The sequence below is a fragment of the Culex quinquefasciatus genome, chromosome 3, assembly GCF_015732765.1.
Source record: "Culex quinquefasciatus strain JHB chromosome 3, VPISU_Cqui_1.0_pri_paternal, whole genome shotgun sequence".
NCBI lineage: Eukaryota > Metazoa > Arthropoda > Insecta > Diptera > Culicidae > Culex > Culex quinquefasciatus.
The window spans coordinates 163726189-163746689 of NC_051863.1; the positions used below are offsets into that span (position 1 = coordinate 163726189).

At 35.9% G+C, this 20501-nt stretch overlaps 2 protein-coding genes and 1 long non-coding RNA gene across 11 annotated transcripts in view; 1 reads left to right on the top strand and 2 right to left on the bottom strand.

Moving 5' to 3' along the window:
* The first annotated feature begins 685 nt into the window (after window positions 1–685).
* LOC6036825 (gastrula zinc finger protein XlCGF8.2DB) overlaps window positions 686–20501 on the top strand; it is a 47182-nt gene continuing 27366 nt past the window's right edge. Inside the window, exon 1 of the mRNA XM_038259556.1 lies at window positions 686–825. The gene's annotated coding sequence lies outside the window, so the exon portion shown is untranslated. The remainder of the gene's footprint in view (window positions 826–20501) is intronic.
* On the bottom strand, window positions 2553–3280 carry LOC119768728. The gene is made up of 3 exons (XR_005278187.1): window positions 2985–3280; window positions 2765–2924; window positions 2553–2702 (listed from the first exon to the last, which is right to left on the bottom strand). It is a non-coding gene; the product is annotated as an uncharacterized LOC119768728 (long non-coding RNA).
* On the bottom strand, window positions 6285–19917 carry LOC119768727 (putative protein TPRXL). 9 transcript variants are annotated; one of them, XM_038259546.1, is made up of 19 exons: window positions 19850–19917; window positions 19421–19776; window positions 11369–11534; window positions 11196–11267; window positions 10915–11046; window positions 10771–10857; window positions 10661–10711; window positions 10523–10600; window positions 10354–10464; window positions 10196–10249; window positions 9771–10142; window positions 9035–9320; window positions 8654–8967; window positions 8294–8586; window positions 7934–8226; window positions 7574–7866; window positions 7096–7506; window positions 6736–7028; window positions 6285–6668 (listed from the first exon to the last, which is right to left on the bottom strand). In XM_038259546.1, the coding sequence occupies exons 3-12, from the start codon at window positions 11529–11531 to the stop codon at window positions 9121–9123; spliced, it is 1320 nt and encodes a 439-aa protein (XP_038115474.1). In that variant the 5' UTR covers window positions 11532–11534; window positions 19421–19776; window positions 19850–19917; the 3' UTR covers window positions 6285–6668; window positions 6736–7028; window positions 7096–7506; window positions 7574–7866; window positions 7934–8226; window positions 8294–8586; window positions 8654–8967; window positions 9035–9120. The 9 variants fall into 9 exon arrangements, with proteins under 9 accessions (XP_038115474.1, XP_038115476.1, XP_038115473.1 ...); XM_038259548.1 differs by having other exon boundaries at window positions 19421–19724; window positions 19781–19890; XM_038259545.1 differs by lacking the exons at window positions 19421–19776; window positions 19850–19917 and adding exons at window positions 17505–17597; window positions 17659–18063.

Here is a 20501-nt window from a genome sequence, read left to right on the forward strand (position 1 = left end):
ATAAATCACTATGAAAAAATATATAATTGTTCAATGTATGCACATTTTTTCCTACTAATTTTCGAATAAATAAATATCTTAAAAATATGTTTGAGTTCGGATTTTTTTTTCATAATTTAAAAAAAACTGTTGTTGTTTAAATGTGAAATTAATGTATGAATGAATGGAGAAGTCCACAAAAATGTGATTATAAAAACATAACTTGTAGAAGAACTGCTTACTTGTTGAACTCACAAAGTAACTGCTTTAGCGAATAAATTATTTAGAAATAATAATTAAAAATGTTTTACTTATTATCATTGGCTACCTTGTGTTCTCTTAACCATCGCTTTTTGAACTTTTTTTTCATTTGGCTTCTTGTCCTTCGACCTTTTGTCTCACATCCGATTTAAAGATGGTATGGAGAACAAATTAGATCACTTTTTTTTTATTTTTGTCATTGTATTCAAAAAAATGTAATCGTTGTGTGAAATCAAATCAGCAATCTTAACTCGATTTCCGGTTCTCGCTGAGTTTCCAGAAAAAAAACCTTCCAAATTTCTTCAAAGATAAATAACATTAAAGCGCACCGTGTGATACCGAGGTATCAAAAAAAAAAAAAAAAAAACACTTCGACAACTGTTATACTGTTTTTATAACACAGCTGACAGAAAGTGAACAAAGGAAACAATACAAAACAGCAGTTCAATCACAGTGCGCAGTCAATTTGAGCTTGTGATTAGTCTAGATTACATTTTTTCACTCAATCGATCGATAAAAAAAGATTAGGGACAAAAGTTTTGTGAACCGTGTTAAAGTTCGTTTGATTTGGATCGTTAGAGTGGGGTGAGTAGTTATGATTTATTTGATATATCAGAGAAAACTTTCTGAACTAAGTTGGAGCTTGAGTGTCCAACATTTTGGTTTACATTACCAGCACAAAATTAACTATTTCTTCTAGTTTTGTCTCTTTTCAATAAGTTTAATGACTTTATTAAACTTTGAGGAATTTTTTGGACAAATGTTTTATGTGATTCTTTTTTTTATGAAATTTCAAGATTCTTTATAAATACTAGCTGCTATTTCTCACGATTTCACGCCAATAATGCTTTTCATAAGGACGTAGTCCACGATGTATACAAAGAGTATGAGTCGTTAGGGTGTAATATCAAAATCGATTTTCCAGCACAGCAATTTTTCAGTTCCTTTTGGGGTCCTAAACAACTCCCCAAAGTTTGGGCACGATTGGTTTAGTCCTCGCTTTGCGCAAAGGGATTCAATTTTCCATATAAATTTGTATGGGAAAACCCATTTTTTTGAATTTTGATTTTTATAAAATCCACGTTTCAAGCTGTACTGTATCCGGACTCATATTCGGATGCTCTGGAAGGTGCTCTACAACTTTCCCGAAAAGAGTATGGTGCTAGCATGTCCCTGAAAGAAGATACAGCGTCCTCAAAACTCGTCTAAAACGTGATTTTCGAGCAAAAAACACGTTTTAGACGAGTTTTGAACACGCTGTATCTTTTTTTAGGAGCAAGTTAGCACCATACTCTCTTCGGGAAAGTTGTAGAGCACCTTCCAGAGCATCCGAATATGAATCCGGTTTTAGTACAGCGTGAAACGTGGATTTTATAAATATCGAAATCCAAAAAAATGGTTTTTCCCATACAAATTTATATGGAAAATTGAATCGCTTTGCGCAAAGTGAGGACTAAACTAATCGTTCCCAAACTTTAGGGAGTTGTTTCGGACCCCAAATGTAACTGAAAAATTGCTGTGCTCGCTAAATTTGGACAACTTTATTTTTTTCCATACAACCATATTACACCCTAATGAGTCGTGAGAGCAAAGTTTGAACGATTTTTAACAGGTTGGTCCAGAATTTATAATTTAGAAATGTGCTCATCTTTCTTGTCCCTACAAACTGAAGACATGATTTCCTTTTTTGGGAAAGACAGACTCTTCATGAGATGATATTGCGAATCACAAAAAAATCCACAAACACACGGGTGACGAACGAAAACGTGCCGGTTTTGGTACCTTTCTGTCAGCGAGCCCTTAAGGTTAAGGTGCCACCTTGCCACCTTTTTTCGCATGCTCTACGTCAAAATTCGCCACCAAAAAATGCAAATTCACTTTTTATGCGGTCGTGCGCGCTCCCTTTTCTTTAATGTATTCCTCCCAGTTATTTGGCGAGGTTTTGCCGATTTTTTAGTTTTTATTTTTTGAAGGTCTTCCCATTGGAGGACAAAAAAAGGGACGCGCTAAAAACAAATAACCAGCGCGCAGGCAAAATAATGAAAAGTTATGTCGGTGCGTAATTGGTCGTCGGTCGTCGCGCTTCTTCGGTGGAGAGAATTTTTACACATTCTCGGCGGAAATCTGGCGAGCACGTCGACCTGCCAATATTTGATTAATATCGACTCATTTTGTTAATTTTTCGTCCACCGCAGGAAAAGAGGGCAGTGCGTCGTACCAGTTGGACAGTAAATTGAGGTCATTTTGAATTGTTCTGTATTTTTGATTTTGTAAACTATTTCAACATAAATTTATATATTTCAAGACTAGAACAGTACACATTTTTTTTGGTAACAAATTGAGCTCAACTTATTGACTAATGCTGGTTTCTAGCGGTACTCCATATCCGTTTGTGTTCGTTTTTGCTTGTTTAATATTTCCAATGATTTTCCAGAGCACTCTTAACACGTGCCACGGATAAACTGAAGAAGAAAAAAAAATACAATTTATGAAGTTCCTCAGGCCTAAACTTGCTACAACTTACCAATAAATAGTGTAACCATAGTCACATACGAGCTGATTCGCACTTTTTCGTTAGGATTGTCATTTTGTGACTGTATAATTATCAGCAAAATTACTATGAAGTACAGCACACATTTGCTTGCAAAGTAGCCCATATAGATTTGAATATGCAAAATGTTATCCTGCAAATATTTCAAAAAAATGATTCACTTTAGAATTTCTCAGCATCAACACCGTCCTACCTTTTGGATCGCATGATACAGCAATAAACAGCCAACTATTGAAATGAGGCTCAGCACTATTGCCACTGCAACTTGGGCGACACTAAAATTGGGTGCCCACTCGGGTTCGGTGAAAATATATGCCACTAGCAGGGCAGTTTCGATGATTGCAAAAATAATGCACACGACAATGTATATTTTTGCCTCATTTTTAGCTACTTTACACCACATTTTTGTTTTATTTCAAACAGTGACGCTAGTGGAAGGCTTATCTTCTCAGGCTTGTCGAAACTCAACTGGCAAACATTTCGACAACTTCAACTAGCCGAACAAGCGTCGTAAACGATTTCTAATGATAAGATAGAATTTTGACCAACCTAGTCAGTGCATCCTGCTCACTCTATCGTCAACGTTTGTTAGAGTGAGTGGGATACACCTAATGTTTACAATTGGGTTTCGACTCCATTGATTTTTAAGAGTTTAGAATATTTAAATTTTAATATTTTGCCAAAATGGTAATAAATCTTATCACCAAAAGGTAGCAACTGGACATTCATTATCTCAAAATGTCAAATGTATTTGGTTGATTTAGTCGTTGATGTTACCCATTGGCATGAATTTGGTCATCAGATAAGATATAACCCAGCTGTTTTCAGCAAATCGACGAGATCGTGCTATTTTGTCGTATTCGCTAAAACTAAAAACTAAAAACTAAAAACTAAAAACTAAAAACTAAAAACTAAAAACTAAAAACTAAAAACTAAAAACTAAAAACTAAAAACTAAAAACTAAAAACTAAAAACTAAAAACTAAAAACTAAAAACTAAAAACTAAAAACTAAAAATTAAAAACTAAAAACTAAAAACTAAAAACTAAAAACTAAAAACTAAAAACTAAAAACTAAAAACTAAAAACTAAAAACTAAAAACTAAAAACTAAAAACTAAAAACTAAAAACTAAAAACTAAAAACTAAAAACTAAAAACTAAAAACTAAAAACTAAAAACTAAAAACTAAAAACTAAAAACTAAAAACTAAAAACTAAAAACTAAAAACTAAAAACTAAAAACTAAAAACAAATGGAGCAATTCTCTATGAAATCGACTGATTTCGACCATTTTAATTTTTGGTATATTTTTTTTAATTTGGTTAAAAATTACGATGCTCCTAGAGAATTTAAAAGTTGTCGTTTTTCAATTGTTTTGCAAAAAGTTCACATTTTCTTGTGATAAGATTTTCTACAGTTTTCAAAACAGGCCATAAGTCGTCGCCATCGTGCTAACTTGTCGTACGTGCATTTTGGGCCAAATTGAGTTAAGAACGCCATTTTGTGCAGCTCACAATGCCTCATCTTTTGACCTTCACGGATCCCCAAAATTCGATTTCAATCCTGAGATATTCAACAAAAACCGAAAAAAAACTCCGTGCATTTTTGTCACTTTACATAGGAAAGTAGTTTCAATCTTGTCGTGCTATCTTGTCACTCCATGAAAATTGATGTAAGTGCGGCAAAATGCCAAAGGGATTTCAGGCCAGGAAAGTCAGGATGCGTTTGTCGGACGTACAAGCTAGACTACCGTAAACATTTGTAATTATAACTCGGGACTCCAGCAACCAACTTCAACCAAACTTTGGGACAATGCACAGAATGGTGAGCCAAAAAAAACGTGTTTGTTATTGTTTACATTGCGTGCTCTCGTTTTTGAATATTCAAGGTCAAACATTAAAACACGTTTTTTTTACTCTGTGACGCGACCGAGTTTTCTGTTCGATTCGTAATTACATACAATGTAATATTAATATTTTTTTGGTGTGTTGAAGATTTGAGCTTTATGTTAAAGATTTGCTGTTTCTTGGTGAGAGCTGTCCATCATAAGTTGTTAAATTATTATATTCCCCTATATTATGATATTATAAATTAAATAACCCTTCTATCTCTTCCCCATTATCCCTTTCCCAATTCCCATTTTCCCTAACTTCAATTGCCCAATTCCATTTCCCTCCTAAAAATATAATTATTTGCCAATTTACACTTACACACCACACCTAACTGATTCGGAGCGTTTGGTACGGTATGTCCACGCATCCTTCCTCCCCTGTTGATTCTGTGAAATGTGATCCGTTCACCGAATCTGTCTCTGCGGTTAATGCAACGCAGTAGGCCTGGCCGCTTTAATTTTTTCTGTACATTTTTGGGGTTACTCGGATATACTACAATTATTAATATAGACAAGAAAGGACTTGAGGCGTAATCTAACCGCAAGTTCTTCCAGGATGCTTTCTTCGGACTGGCTGCGCTTGTGTTCGATTAGATTAGATTAGATTAGATTAGACAAGAATGGTTAAAAATTTCTTCCGCTGAGTTATGATTTAAATAAAAATAGTGTTTTTTGGATAAAATCGAAATTTCATAGATGAATTATTTCTATTTAACTTTTTATGTAATATTGAATCTGCAATCGAAAAGTTCTTTACATTTTTTTAATATAGGGTCCCGTTTTCAAGTTATTGCCACCGAAAGTTTGATGTTAGCGATATATTTGCCTTTTTTGAATTTCTAAAAATATTGACCGTGAGTGACTATTTCTGCAAATATTTTTTTTTGAGAATTCCAAGCATATTAATATATTAATTATTATTAAATAAGATAATGAAATTTCATGCACTCTCAACTTCAACAATCACCCAATTTTCACCACCGCACGGCCGCCACGTGAAGAACGCGCACCGCAGGAAAATTAAATTTATTTGCACAACTAACTGCAATTCCAAAGGAACGATGCTCGCTTGGAACGCCTTGGCAGCATCCTTCCGACGGTCCACGGCAGAACGGCAGCAGGCAGAGACGAATGGGTTCTGACATTTGCATAATAACATAGTAGCCACAGCCTGCTCCGCAGTCCACTTGGTGATACATTTGGAGCCTTGTTCTTCGTGTCTTCCCAAAGATCGAATGATACCTTCGTCTTCCCTGACTGAAAAGTCCGTCAGACGTCCGTCGTTTGTCGTCCGTGCAATCGAACGACGTCGCACGGCAATGTCGCACGACTTTCGCACGAATGTCATACGTTTTTGCACCAAAATGTCGTATTTGTCGTACGATCGATCATCGAAATTGTTCGACATTGTCGTACGACATTCGACCGACGTCGCACGGTTTTGTTATTTAGGATGTCGTACCTTTGTCGTGTGCTGTCATTTCGGATTTTTAGGTTATGTTATAATAAAATGAACATTTTTTTTCAAATTTTAAGGCTTTATTCAAAGATAAAAGTCGCTTTATCACCTACAATACACACAAAACAACAAAAACATTGAGTTTCTAATATTATCTGGCAACGTAAAAATGCGTTTTCAAGTCTGATTTCCTTTCTTTCTGTTTGTCCGGCGGTGATGAATGTCAGCTGATCTCTGGGAGGAAGGGGACTGCACCGCATGCTTTCGGGATGTTCGATGACGCCAGGCCATCCTCTGGGGAGCTGCACCACTTGCGTTCGATGGCGGTGATGAGCGCCAGGCTTGCCGAGTCTCGATGGTCATTCTAGCAGGTTCTGCACCGGCGTATTTGAAAGCCATGACCTCCGAGGAACAGCACCTCGTGCATTCGATGGTGGAGTTGAGCGCCAGGCCTGCCGGTTCTACGGTGGTCGTTCCGACCTTCAGCGCGCGTCAGTTTGGCGTAATTTAACACCGAATAATCATGTACCTAAGTCAATAGAGAAATGAAAAGGAATTGAAATAAACATGTTCTTTTTTCAAGTATTCAAACTTACGCTGATTGGTCCAGCAGGTTCTGCACCGGCGTGAACGCCAGGTTTGTCTCCTGACCTCTGGGGAGCTGCACCACTTGCGTTCGATGGCGGTGATGAGCGCCAGGCTTGCCGGTTCTACGGTGGTCATTCCAGCAGGTTCTGCACCGGCGTATTTGAAAGCCATGACCTCCGAGGAACAGCACCTCGTGCATTCGATGGTGGAGTTGAGCGCCAGGCCTGCCGGTTCTACGGTGGTCGTTCCGACCTTCAGCGCGCGTCAGTTTGGCGTAATTTAACACCGAATAATCATGTACCTAAGTCAATAGAGAAATGAAAAAGAATTGAAATAAACATGTTCTTTTTTCAAGTATTCAAACTTACGCTGATTGGTCCAGCAGGTTCTGCACCGGCGTGAACGCCAGGTTTGTCTCCTGACCTCTGGGGAGCTGCACCACTTGCGTTCGATGGCGGTGATGAGCGCCAGGCTTGCCGGTTCTACGGTGGTCATTCCAGCAGGTTCTGCACCGGCGTGAACGCCAGGTTTGTCTCCTGACCTCTGGGGAGCTGCACCACTTGCGTTCGATGGCGGTGATGAGCGCCAGGCTTGCCGGTTCTACGGTGGTCATTCCAGCAGGTTCTGCACCGGCGTATTTGAAAGCCATGACCTCCGAGGAACAGCACCTCGTGCATTCGATGGTGGAGTTGAGCGCCAGGCCTGCCGGTTCTACGGTGGTCGTTCCGACCTTCAGCGCGCGTCAGTTTGGCGTAATTTAACACCGAATAATCATGTACCTAAGTCAATAGAGAAATGAAAAAGAATTGAAATAAACATGTTCTTTTTTCAAGTATTCAAACTTACGCTGATTGGTCCAGCAGGTTCTGCACCGGCGTGAACGCCAGGTTTGTCTCCTGACCTCTGGGGAGCTGCACCACTTGCGTTCGATGGCGGTGATGAGCGCCAGGCTTGCCGGTTCTACGGTGGTCATTCCAGCAGGTTCTGCACCGGCGTATTTGAAAGCCATGACCTCCGAGGAACAGCACCTCGTGCATTCGATGGTGGAGTTGAGCGCCAGGCCTGCCGGTTCTACGGTGGTCGTTCCGACCTTCAGCGCGCGTCAGTTTGGCGTAATTTAACACCGAATAATCATGTACCTAAGTCAATAGAGAAATGAAAAAGAATTGAAATAAACATGTTCTTTTTTCAAGTATTCAAACTTACGCTGATTGGTCCAGCAGGTTCTGCACCGGCGTGAACGCCAGGTTTGTCTCCTGACCTCTGGGGAGCTGCACCACTTGCGTTCGATGGCGGTGATGAGCGCCAGGCTTGCCGGTTCTACGGTGGTCATTCCAGCAGGTTCTGCACCGGCGTATTTGAAAGCCATGACCTCCGAGGAACAGCACCTCGTGCATTCGATGGTGGAGTTGAGCGCCAGGCCTGCCGGTTCTACGGTGGTCGTTCCGACCTTCAGCGCGCGTCAGTTTGGCGTAATTTAACACCGAATAATCATGTACCTAAGTCAATAGAGAAATGAAAAAGAATTGAAATAAACATGTTCTTTTTTCAAGTATTCAAACTTACGCTGATTGGTCCAGCAGGTTCTGCACCGGCGTGAACGCCAGGTTTGTCTCCTGACCTCTGGTGAGCTGCACCACTTGCGTTCGATGGCGGTGATGAGCGCCAGGCTTGCCGGTTCTACGGTGGTCATTCCAGCAGGTTCTGCACCGGCGTATTTGAAAGCCATGACCTCCGAGGAACAGCACCTCGTGCATTCGATGGTGGAGTTGAGCGCCAGGCCTGCCGGTTCTACGGTGGTCGTTCCGACCTTCAGCGCGCGTCAGTTTGGCGTAATTTAACACCGAATAATCATGTACCTAAGTCAATAGAGAAATGAAAAAGAATTGAAATAAACATGTTCTTTTTTCAAGTATTCAAACTTACGCTGATTGGTCCAGCAGGTTCTGCACCGGCGTGAACGCCAGGTTTGTCTCCTGACCTCTGGGGAGCTGCACCACTTGCGTTCGATGGCGGTGATGAGCGCCAGGCTTGCCGGTTCTACGGTGGTCATTCCAGCAGGTTCTGCACCGGCGTATTTGAAAGCCATGACCTCCGAGGAACAGCACCTCGTGCATTCGATGGTGGAGTTGAGCGCTAGCCAGGCCTGCCTGTTTGCTGAACGCTCGTTTGGAGGCGGAATTGAAACGCCGCCCTTTGCAGGTTCTGAAAGCGAGGTCGAGCTTATAAACTTGACGTTCCTACGTGGAAAAAGAGAGAAAAAACCACTACATTGAATTATCTATGTAATTAAGTAACCTAACTTACGCATGACTGATTTCTTAGAAACATTGTCTGTAACAACTCGTGGCTTTTAAAATAAAGTCAATTTTTAAAATTATTAACAATCAATCCTACACTTGTTCGTCATCACTCGCACTTGACATTTGACCATCGTTTTCTGCCTCGTACCTGGTACCAGCGTTGGCAGATGCTTCTTTTTCCTTTTTTCGCTTAAGGTTAAGAGCAACAGCTTGATTAAATTTTTTGAACTCATGTTTAATGGCAGTGTTTGCTGTTTCTCGCGTAACGCCAAATCTTTTTAAAATAACATCTATAATTATATATAATTATTAAATTAAAGGCAGCAAAACGAAAAAAATATAGAATGTAAATGTATAATGTAAAATTTGACTACAGTACTTGTTCGTTAACTGGGATGAGAACATAGCCCAATCACCGAATGCTGCTCGCTAACTGGGCTGAACGAGTAATAACGATGCATCTTTTTTTTTGATTAAATATAAAAATAAAAGTTACTCAAATTTAATTGCAATGCTTACTTTGCATATTTATTTAATTGTGACTTGAAATCAAATAAAATTTGAAAAAAGTTTTTTTTTTTGCTATCCATTAACCTCTTAGCCATTTCGGTTTGTTTTGGTTTTGACATTTGTCTGCTTTTTAACTGGGCTACGGCCCAGTTATCGGAGGCCCTGTTAAAAAGCAGCCCAGTTACCGAACATCTACTGTATTATTTTTAATTTCATTTGAAATATGTTACCTTCCAGAATAACAACTAAGTTATATGCATTCGCCTCGATGCGATCTCCTTGGTCAGAGGCGTTGTGGGATGACTTGCCTGTCCAGGTGTGTTTAGATACATTCCGAAACAAGTTATAGATTGTTTTTCTTGCACAGTCGGCCATGCTATTTCCTTCTTTCATGAATCGATTCCAAATTATTTTCTTTCCCTCAGTAGTTTTGGACATTTCTTCCAGTTGTAGCAGGGCGTCGTCATTAATCAACGGAAACTGGACATTGGTAATATCACCAGAAAAGTCAGTACTAGGAATTTTCGCAATATAGTTTTTGATATCCTCCAACAACCTTTTATTGCTGACGGCCAGGGAATTGCTTAAATGAAGCGACTTATCTGAAAAACTTTTTTTTATTTCTCATAGTGCGAGATGAGATATAATTACCTACCAACATCGTCAAATCGTTTTATTACCATAGACCGAAAGCTTGTGTCATCTTGTTCTAAAATGTATTTTTTTATGTTTTGGAAATTTAAAAACGTTTTTTATAAATAAAAAGCAGATTTTTTGTTAATATTTTGTAGTTAATATGAAAATAAACAATACCTGCCAGAGCTGAGCTCAATGTTTCATTTGTGGTTGATTCGGCATGAGAAGTTGCATCAGTAGATTTGGGAATACCTGACGGCTTAGAGGTACTCGGTTTGATTGAGGTATCTGCAAAAAAAATATAAAAAATAACTTTTTTCATACTGCTTAAAAGTGCAAAAACTACCTTGCTCTGGTGGTGAAGATAATGAGCTTAGTGAAACATGTTGGTTGAGGTTTGATTCGGAATTGGAAGCTGGTGTTGCTAAAAGAGTACAGAAAGTTAAATCTCCTGCATCATCATTATCTTGAAATTGAAGCATACTGTTTGGACTTGTAGAAATTTTTATCCGTTTTACAGTTTCAGTTTTGTTTGCTGCAAAAAATAATACATAATTTTAAGCGATTGTGACTATGATAAAGATGATTGTTTACCTTGAGAGGATTGTAAACTTGGAGTAATTGTGATTTTAGGAATACTAGTAATAGATTTAACAGCCGGAGTTGAGGTTGAGGCTGAAGCTGTAAGTGTTATAGTTTTGTAAACATTATGTAAAAATTAAAAAATTGTATATGTACCTTTTTGAAACGAGTAAATTTTGGGTTTTGTGAGTGTCGGTGTTTTAACTGTTTGGTGTAAAATTGAACTGTGAACGATGGCGGGTTGTGGTAAAATTGAACTCTGAACGATGGCGGAACTGCTCTGAACAGCTGAAAAAATGGCGTTGAAAATACAAAAATAAATATATATATATATATATATATATATATATATATATATATATATATATATATATATATATATATATATATATATATATATATATATATATATATATATATATACATTATAAGTTTACCTGGTGATTTTTTAATCGTTATTCCCTTGGGAATAGACTGTAGAATATTCTGATGATTAGTCTGCTGTACTTCTGTGAAGATTTATTTTTAACAAATGAAAAAAAAAAATAATAGCGGAACTCATAATGCTTTTTTTTTCTCTAGATACTAGATTATAGATAATAATACTTACTCGTATTTTTGTTAATTAATTTAATTCGCTCAAAGTTTATTTTTGATGGGTTTCCAAAAATTACTGTCGGTTGTTTTGTTTTTGTGGGTTTTGGCCGTGGAGTTGATGTGTTTTCCTCACGGGGTTCTTCTTGGCTATATTCGTACACATATTCGTCCGACATTATCTAAAATATTATATTTTTTATATCATGTTGCAATTTTACAAAATGCTTAAACTTATTATTGCTATGTTGACCTTTCATACTAAGATTGATTTTCAAGCCACAATTTCCAATTTAGAATTTCCAATTTCCAATTTCAATTTTCTATTTACAATTTACATTTTCAATTTTCAATTTTCAATTTTCAAATTCCAATTTCCAATTTCCCATTTCCAATTTCCAATTTCCAATTTACAATTTCCAATTTCCAATTTTCAATTTTCAATTTTCAATTTCCAATTTCCAATTTCCAATTTCCAATTTCCAATTTCCCATTTCCAATTTCAAATTTCAAATTTCCAATTTCCAATTTCCAATTTCCAATTTCCAATTTCCAATTTCCAATTTTCAATTTCCAATTTCCAATTTCCAATTTTCCATTTTCAATTTTCAATTTTCAATTTTCAATTTTCAATTTTCAATTTCCAATTTCCAAAATTGAAAATTGAAAGTTGTAAATTGGAAATTGGAAATTGAAAATGGAAAATTGGAAATTGGAAATTGAAAATTGAAAATTGAAAATTGGAAATTGGAAATGGAAATTGGAAATTGAAAATCGAAAATTGGAAATTGGAAATTGGAAATTGGAAATTGAAAATTGAAAATTGAAAATTGGAAATTGGAAATTGGAAATTGGAAATTGGAAATTGGAAATTGGAAATTGGAAATTGGAAATTGAAAATTGAAAATTGAAAATTGAAAATTGAAAATTGAAAATTGAAAATTGAAAATTGAAAATTAAAAATTGAAAATTGAAAATTGAAAATTGAAAATTGAAAATTGAAAATTGAAAATTGAAAATTGAAAATTGAAAATTGAAAATTGAAAATTGAAAATTGAAAATTGAAAATTGAAAATTGAAAATTGAAAATTGAAAATTGAAAATTGAAAATTGAAAATTGAAAATTGAAAATTGAAAATTGAAAATTGAAAATTGAAAATTGAAAATTGAAAATTGAAAATTGAAAATTGAAAATTGAAAATTGAAAATTGAAAATTGAAAATTGAAAATTGAAAATTGAAAATTGAAAATTGAAAATTGAAAATTGAAAATTGAAAATTGAAAATTGGAAATTGGAAATTGTAAATTGGAAATTGGAAATTGGAAATTGGAAATTGGATATTGGAAATTGGAAATTGGAAATTAGATATTGGAAATTGGAAATTGGAAATTGGAAATTGAAAATTGAAAATTGAAAATTGGAAATTGGAAATTGGAAATTGGAAATTGGAAATTGGAAATTGAAAATTGGAAATTGGAAATTGGAAATTGGAAATTGGAAATTGGAAATTGAAAATTGAAAATTGGAAATTGGAAATTGGAAATTGGAAATTGGAAATTGGAGATTGGAAATTGGAAATTGGAAATTGGAAATTGGAAATTGGAAGTTGGAAATTGGAAGTTTTTGATTTTTGTTTTTTAATTTGCTTTAATTTTAAAAAGTACAACATCCGGACAAACAGGAAATTAACAATACTCACTCTAACATTAATGGTCTGTATGCAAAACCTCTATAAATCCAATAAGACCAACCAGTTTTATACGCATTACTTTTTTCACTTCGTTTGCTGCTACCAAAACAGTCTCAGCTGTTAGACTTTCTCTTTCAGAACAATACAAGCCGTTCGATTTGGAATCCCAAGGGTCAGTGTAAATGGAAAACAATTCAACTATTTTAAAGCATTCCAATACAAAATTCGATCCATTTTTGTGAATTTTCACAATTTTAAATAATTCAGCGTCTTTAGAAACATAACTATCGTTCGGTTCAATTGATAATACGCAATCATTGTCAGTTGTAATTGTTCTGTACACACCATCTCTTTGTCGCGTTTGGTTTTTCTTGTCTCTGTTACCGAAAAATGTATGCTCACCTAACCTATTCTTGAATTGATGCAGCGGCATTGGGGCTTTTTTAATATAATTTATCATTAATTGCAAATAGTTCTCAAAGCAAAAAGCTGAAAAGGCATCTAGTGGCCCATGAATAGTACAGTCTTTTGCAAGATGTGTAATTAAGTGGAAATTATATACAAAAAACTCTCTTCCATATAGGCTTATAAACTCGTGAGCAAACGCATATAAAAGCTGTTCTGCAAATAAGTTTCTAGTTTTATACAAAACTGGATGACAAAGAATTCTTATTGCAGTGTGCAGTTTAATAAAATTGTTGTAACAAGCACTGTTCATATTTTCATAAAATACAAAAGGTCCCAAGTATAACAGCAATAATCGCAATTCTGTTGCTTTATACCATTTAAGGTCAGCTAATGGTCTAGGTTTCCGTACAAAATCGTTACATATTTGATTTTTAGTCATTGCTAATCGCCTATTCACATCAATTTTTTGAGTGTCTGTCATTGCATATCTATGCCCTGGTGTGTCCGTCCAATATCTCAGAAGTGTTTTGAACACCCCTAGAAGCACGTTGTGCATATAATCCGTGGGAACTGTTGTTACACATCCGATACCAATCTGGGCCAATGGAGGTAGATTATTTGTAAGGTGATGTCCGTCGGAGAGATTTTTAAATGTTTCATCAGTTCGTAACTCGCTCATCAAATCCGGGAAAATAGTACGACTATTAACTCGGCTTCCACGGACGCAACATTTCGGGCACGCAAAAAACCCAGATGGGGACTAAAAATATTAAATTTATTATTTTTCATGTATGTTTGTTTGATCCACCATTTTTTCATTTATAGAAATCATCATGATTGAAAATTCGCTTTGAATTAATGTAGATTATGAACGACTATTGTAACCACTTTTAAAGAAATCTAGACTTTTTTTATTAGGTCCTATAAACATATGAAACACAATAGTTTATTGGACCTTTAAAAAAAATATACTCTGGAAATGTACTGTGTTTTGTAACGCCAATTATTGTTTATTTATTTTTTCGATTACTTTTTTTAATGTGATTGGACCAATCGGCCAACCTTATAATTACCATTTCTCAAATAATAATCATACTTTTTTGGAAATTATATAAATTATATGATCATATATCATATATGATGATATGATAAATAGTTTTTATAAGGTATTTTGTATGCGAACAGTGAAATAATAAAATTATTTTTTAAAGATTGTAACATTTTTTTCTGAATAGTTCTGTTCATTCACCTATAACATTTTTCAAGACACCCTATCGTTTTGAAATCTCCTTAAAATATAGGGAAAATATACTCTTTTTCGACACATTTGTATTATCGGCTTATCAGAATGTTGATCATGAATAATTATTACACCTTTGAAAAAGTGTTTGTGACTATTTCAAAGAAATAAATTGCTAAAATAAAAACGAGCAAGCAACTCTCTACGAATGTGTATATTTCCCCTAAGAACAATCAGAACAATTAAAATGAAATTATGGTGGATCAAATAACATTTAATAAAACAATACAAACCTTTATATCCATTACATAACTTTTGGCTTGAGCATCCATTATGAATGCAGAAACAGTGAATAAATATGTACAACTATTCACAAGTAGGCCGTTTTGTACAATACTATCCAACTCAAAAATAAATTCCTGCATGTAATCGTGAATGTTTTGTGGCTTACTCGAGCCATAATACACTGCCACAGGTAGTACATCACTAAATAACTTGATTTTAACTAAGATTGGCCAAAAAACTTTATTTGAGCTTTTTGTTAATGGTATGCCGTCCACGCCGAATTGTAATTCATAAGGTGTATTGTTAGGCGAATTATGATTGTTATGGTTTAAAATGTGTTTAAGCATTTTGCCTAGTCCTATGTATAAAAACAGTCCTGAATCCATTCTTTTTATTTCCACATCTGTCAAACGAGCAGAAGTTTTCAATGTTTTAATGCTTTTTGGGAGGTGTGGAAAAAAGTTTCTCAACTTTAATAAAAGGGCGTTAGTGGCGTTATCAGAAATATTGTACATAACTTGCCAGCTAGCAAGCATTTGTCCTATGTCATGTATTTCTAAGTCCGTTTCTGTGACTTCGTCCGACTCAAAGCGATTGTATATGTCTTCCATATGAAAATCTTCTTCGTTATTATCAGTTACTGTAGGGGATGGATTGGGTAGCAGTTCCAATTCGTCGTTCACAGTAGGCGGTATTGAGGATAGAGATAAATTTTCATTCTGAACCACCTCCTCCCGTATTGCAACGGATTCAATTCGGTTGCGGTTTTGGCTATTAAGTCCAGATAATCTAAGATTACGATTTATTCCAGCGACTCTAAGCCTGCGAGTGAGTTCCTTGCGATCTTTTCTGGCTAAGCTCCATCTGGATGACATTGTTAATCTATCAATACAAATAAAACGATTTAAATTGTTTACCCATCTTAATAGTATAAATTTTGAAATAGATTGTAATAAAATATTATAGTTACTTAAATATTTTCAGGGCGTTAAAAAAGCGATGTTGCGAAAACAAGTAAAATCAATTGTTTGAACAGAGAAAAAAAATAATAGACGAAAAATGTGGAGTTAAAAAAAACTCCAGAAATGGTCTTTCTACTACTACTTTATTTAACAAAAGTTACACTCAGCGTAAATAATTTAATTAAACAAATGCTGCAAAAAAGTTACTGAGTTTTGATAACTTTTAAAGTTTTCAAATACTGTTTGCAAAAATTTAATGGTTTGATTTAATAATTATCAAGTTTGCCATGCGGTTTTCATCTGAAATACTGCATGTACAAAGCAAAAAAAAAAGCACAAGTTTCTATTTAAATGGTCTTTTTTGATTGATTGTAGTCAAAATATTACCTTATAAATGTAGAATTGATCCTCCACAAATCAAATTAAACAATTAAACAAAAAATTTAACAACGATCAAATAACACTAAAAAAATAAACCGCAAGCTGCAAAATTCCAACAAAAGGAAATAGCACTACTCCACAAAGATTGTCTATTGGCTGCAAGGTTACGAGATAAAAAGAGAGCATTCAATAGTGGTTTAACCCTTTACAGTCCAACTGCTGCTGTCAACTAATGTCAATTAGTTTAACTGATTTGCGATAAATTTTTATTATTTGTAGCATTAAAATTTTATTATTCAAATTATCATATACCAATTCATATATTTTACACATTTATCGTACATCATTTAGATTTCACTTCACTAGCAGCAAAACCCACGAAGCGCAAGATAATCACAAACGTACATTTTGATTTAAAATAAAACAGGATCGGGACTTTAAAGGGTTCATTAGTTGTGATTGTATACGGGTTTGACTTAATAAGATAAAAAAGACTATGCCATTTTATTTAATTATCAAATACATTATGTACACACCTAGTGAGCAAGATGCAATAAATGCACTTTGCAAAGAATACAAACAAAGTTATACATAAATACTATACATGCTAAAAATATGGTTTTTTTTTTGCTTTGTACGCCCCGTTATTTTGTTCAGTCCAAATTGACTCAATGACCGCATAACACTAATTTTATTTTTTCTTGTTGTCGGCTTGCCTGTCAACGTGTGGTGACAAATGTATAACGTTCGCTGTGCTGCTCAATTTTTATAGCACTTAAAACACACTAGGCTTTCGTTCATCATAAACTAACGAAATTGTTAAGGTGATTGGTTCCTTCCTCACATTAACATAGTATATTAGGTTGTAATAACTTAATTGTTTCTACCAAAACATCAACTTTTGGTATTCAGTTGCTCTGCAGAGTTTTGCGTCTTTTAAATTTGACCTCAGCACTTCATCGTTATTTTGCAGTAAAATCTTTAATCTTTTGAGCGCGTTGAATGGTTTTTTTTATAAGGTCCTAAACATATGTAAACATTCAGTTATCTAAATAAGGTGGAAAAGGGATACATTTGCTAGCAGGACTTAAAACCATCAAACCCTACACCCTGCCCCCTACCCGTCAATATCCCCATCCCTCCGGTTCCACAATATCAATTTAAAAACATAAAGCGAAAAGTTACCTGGGATTTCCAAAAACAGGTCTTCTTTTGAGCACCAGCCACACATTTTTCATGTACGTAGCAACCAGCAATTTGTTATATAAACAACACAAACTAAAACAAAATTTGTTTTGATTTAATCATAACTATATTGATATCGATATCAACTTTATACAGATTTGCTGTAGGAGTATAATTGCCGGATTATAATCTATACTTGTAAGCTGTTGATTGCCCGATGCAGTTTCATCTGTTTATAATGAAATTATTCGATATCAAGCCGCTTTTCCAACACAACAAAACACTTTCCGAAAGCAAAAGATAAACGATACGACACGCGAGCGCGAAAATAAACCAGAAAAACATTAAAAAAACGGAGAAAACATTTTATTCCAGCTGCACCACCAATTTTCTCTATCACGTCAGAACAAGATCGACACTCTGGTTACAACTGTCAAAGGAGCATCGACTAAAAATGTCGATCGCTCAAAAAATCGATGGAAAAAACGATGTCGGACATGTCGAGTGTTTGTCGCACGTTTGTCGTCCTTTCGACCAATCGATATCGAAACGGTAAAATCAAAACCGTGCGACAACTCGTACGACGTGCGACATTTTTCAAACAGGGTTTTGGTCGAAAGTTTGGAGAATTGCAGATGTGCCCTGCTGAAGCCACTTCAAAGTTCAGCGAACATCAGAAGAAAAAAAAAAACAATGCAGGTAGCAATTATTCGATGCAATTCGGAGACGTTTAAATAAGAATAAATTGGATATTTGATAAAGTGTAGGCTATCATTAGCGGACGCGGACATCTCCGGAACCCGGCGTTGGGACGCTTTTATGAGTCTTTGTGTTTCGGTTGTTTTTATTTTCGCGGCACAAGTGTTTGGGAAAATGCTACCGAATTTACGCCGCAACGCTGCAAAAGGTGATGGAAGGGTTCGCTTCGCATATCGACGTCGTCGTGCTATCTTGTCGCACCCGCCATTTTGGCGTTCCGAGAAAAACGCGTTTTAATGTTTGACCTTGAATATACAAAAACGAGCGCACGCAATGTAAACAATAACAAACACGTTTTGTTTGGCTGACCATTCTGTGCATTGTCCCGAAGTTTGGTTGAAGTTGGTTGCTGGAGTCCCGAGTTATAATTACAAATGTTTACGGTAGTCTAGCTTGTACGTGCGACAAACGCATCCTGACTTTCCTGGCCTGAAATCCCTTTGGCCTTTTGTCGCACTTACATCAATTTTCATGGAGTGACAAGATAGCACGACAAGATTGAAACTACACAGAAAAAAAAGTGTAAAATTACACGACACTGAATTGATGTTTCCCATTTAAATAACCTTAATTTAAAATTGACATTCATCGTAAAGTGTTAAATCACACCTAAAGAGGGTTCATGTAAACTGAAATTAAACGTAAAGCGTGTTTCTCATGTAAACGATTTTGAATTTGTTGCCTTTTGCCAAAATTTGAATTATGAAAAGCATGTAAATTATAATTCATCGTAAATTTTGCCCCATGTAAAAGTGAAACAAACACAAATTTCAATTGAAACCTTAGCTGTTGTTATTGACAGTTCATTATTATTTACGGTTGGTGGGGAACGGTGCTGGAGTGTTTTGAAGAGAAATGACCAGTTTGGCTAGAAAAAGCAGAAGTTGCACATTCATTTACATGTTTTGCTGTAAACAAAACTTGAATGGCCTTCCGGAGGTTGTCAACAACGGTAGCAATGCAAATGCAAGAGTTGTTTTCATCGTGCCGGTCCGAGCTCATAAAAATCAAAACATTCTTGCTGGATGCTGATTCTTCCGCAGCAATCTGATGTTTATGAGCGGAATTCCAATGGAATGGAATGAAACATCAATGCTTCCGGCTGAATCGCAGCGGGATGAACGAAGAAGTAAATTTTAGTTCTGATTAATACTTACAAAATAATTTTAGTTTCAGCAGCTGCTGACACTGTCCCCTGAGAGCAGGTGCCGTATCGATTTCCTTGACTACCAGCTGCTTCTTGCTGCGGTGGCCACGAACTCCGTCAGCATCCTTTTCCGGGTTTCTTCGTCGGTGGAGGCACGAACGGTACGGGCAAGTTTGTCCGAAACAACGGCGCCTTACGGTGGCTTCACTTCATCGTCCGGTAGATCGCTTGGTCGAAAGCTCCCTCAGCTTTAGCCATCGAAACATCCGGACCGGGTGGCTGATATTTTTGCACGATCGTGACGGATGGAGTGGCTGCGGGTAATTTTGCCTTGGTTCACATCAGTATCAGATTCTGGTCTCATTCCTACCGGTAGGAATATTTCGCGGTATTATGGTCATCCTGGCACTAGTGGCCGAATTTGGTGATAAATACTCACGATTTAGAATTTTCATATTTATTTTCAAATTTACAGGAATCACTCTCAGTTTCTTGTCAGCTTGTCACAGTTTCTTGTCAGCTTGACAGAACACAGAAACAGAACGTTAAAACTGTCGGAGTACAATGCACGGTAATCTTTAAATGCTGAAAAGTTAATCCACGCAACTCCGACAAGCTAAGTAACCCAATTTGGTTAGTCAACGATGATATTCTATAATGAGTATTATTTTTTTAGGAAACTTTTGAAAAGTTGCACATCATCAAGCAGAGTGTTGCAGAGTTGTACAATGCTAATGCAAATTTCTAAATTAAGCAGTAATTTTTTGTTTAACCCTCTTTTTTGGGAAGTATTTTTGGTCAAACTATCGTAGCATTGATGAGAGTTAGGTACTTTCAATTGGTCCAAAAAATAATGCTTAAATTTGAGATACTATTGTTCACAGCGATAAAACTTATTTTTCTAAGTATAATGCCCCTTTGTACGACCGCAAAGGATTTAAAATTAATGTTAAACCAATTTTAAAAAAATAACTACGTGGCCCTTCTTGACAGAAAAGTTCCTACTTGACAGCTCGCTTCTAGGAGACCATAGCTCATCGAATGAATGTTGTCTTGTCACTTTTTGTTGCTTTATAATAAAAAAAAGTGAT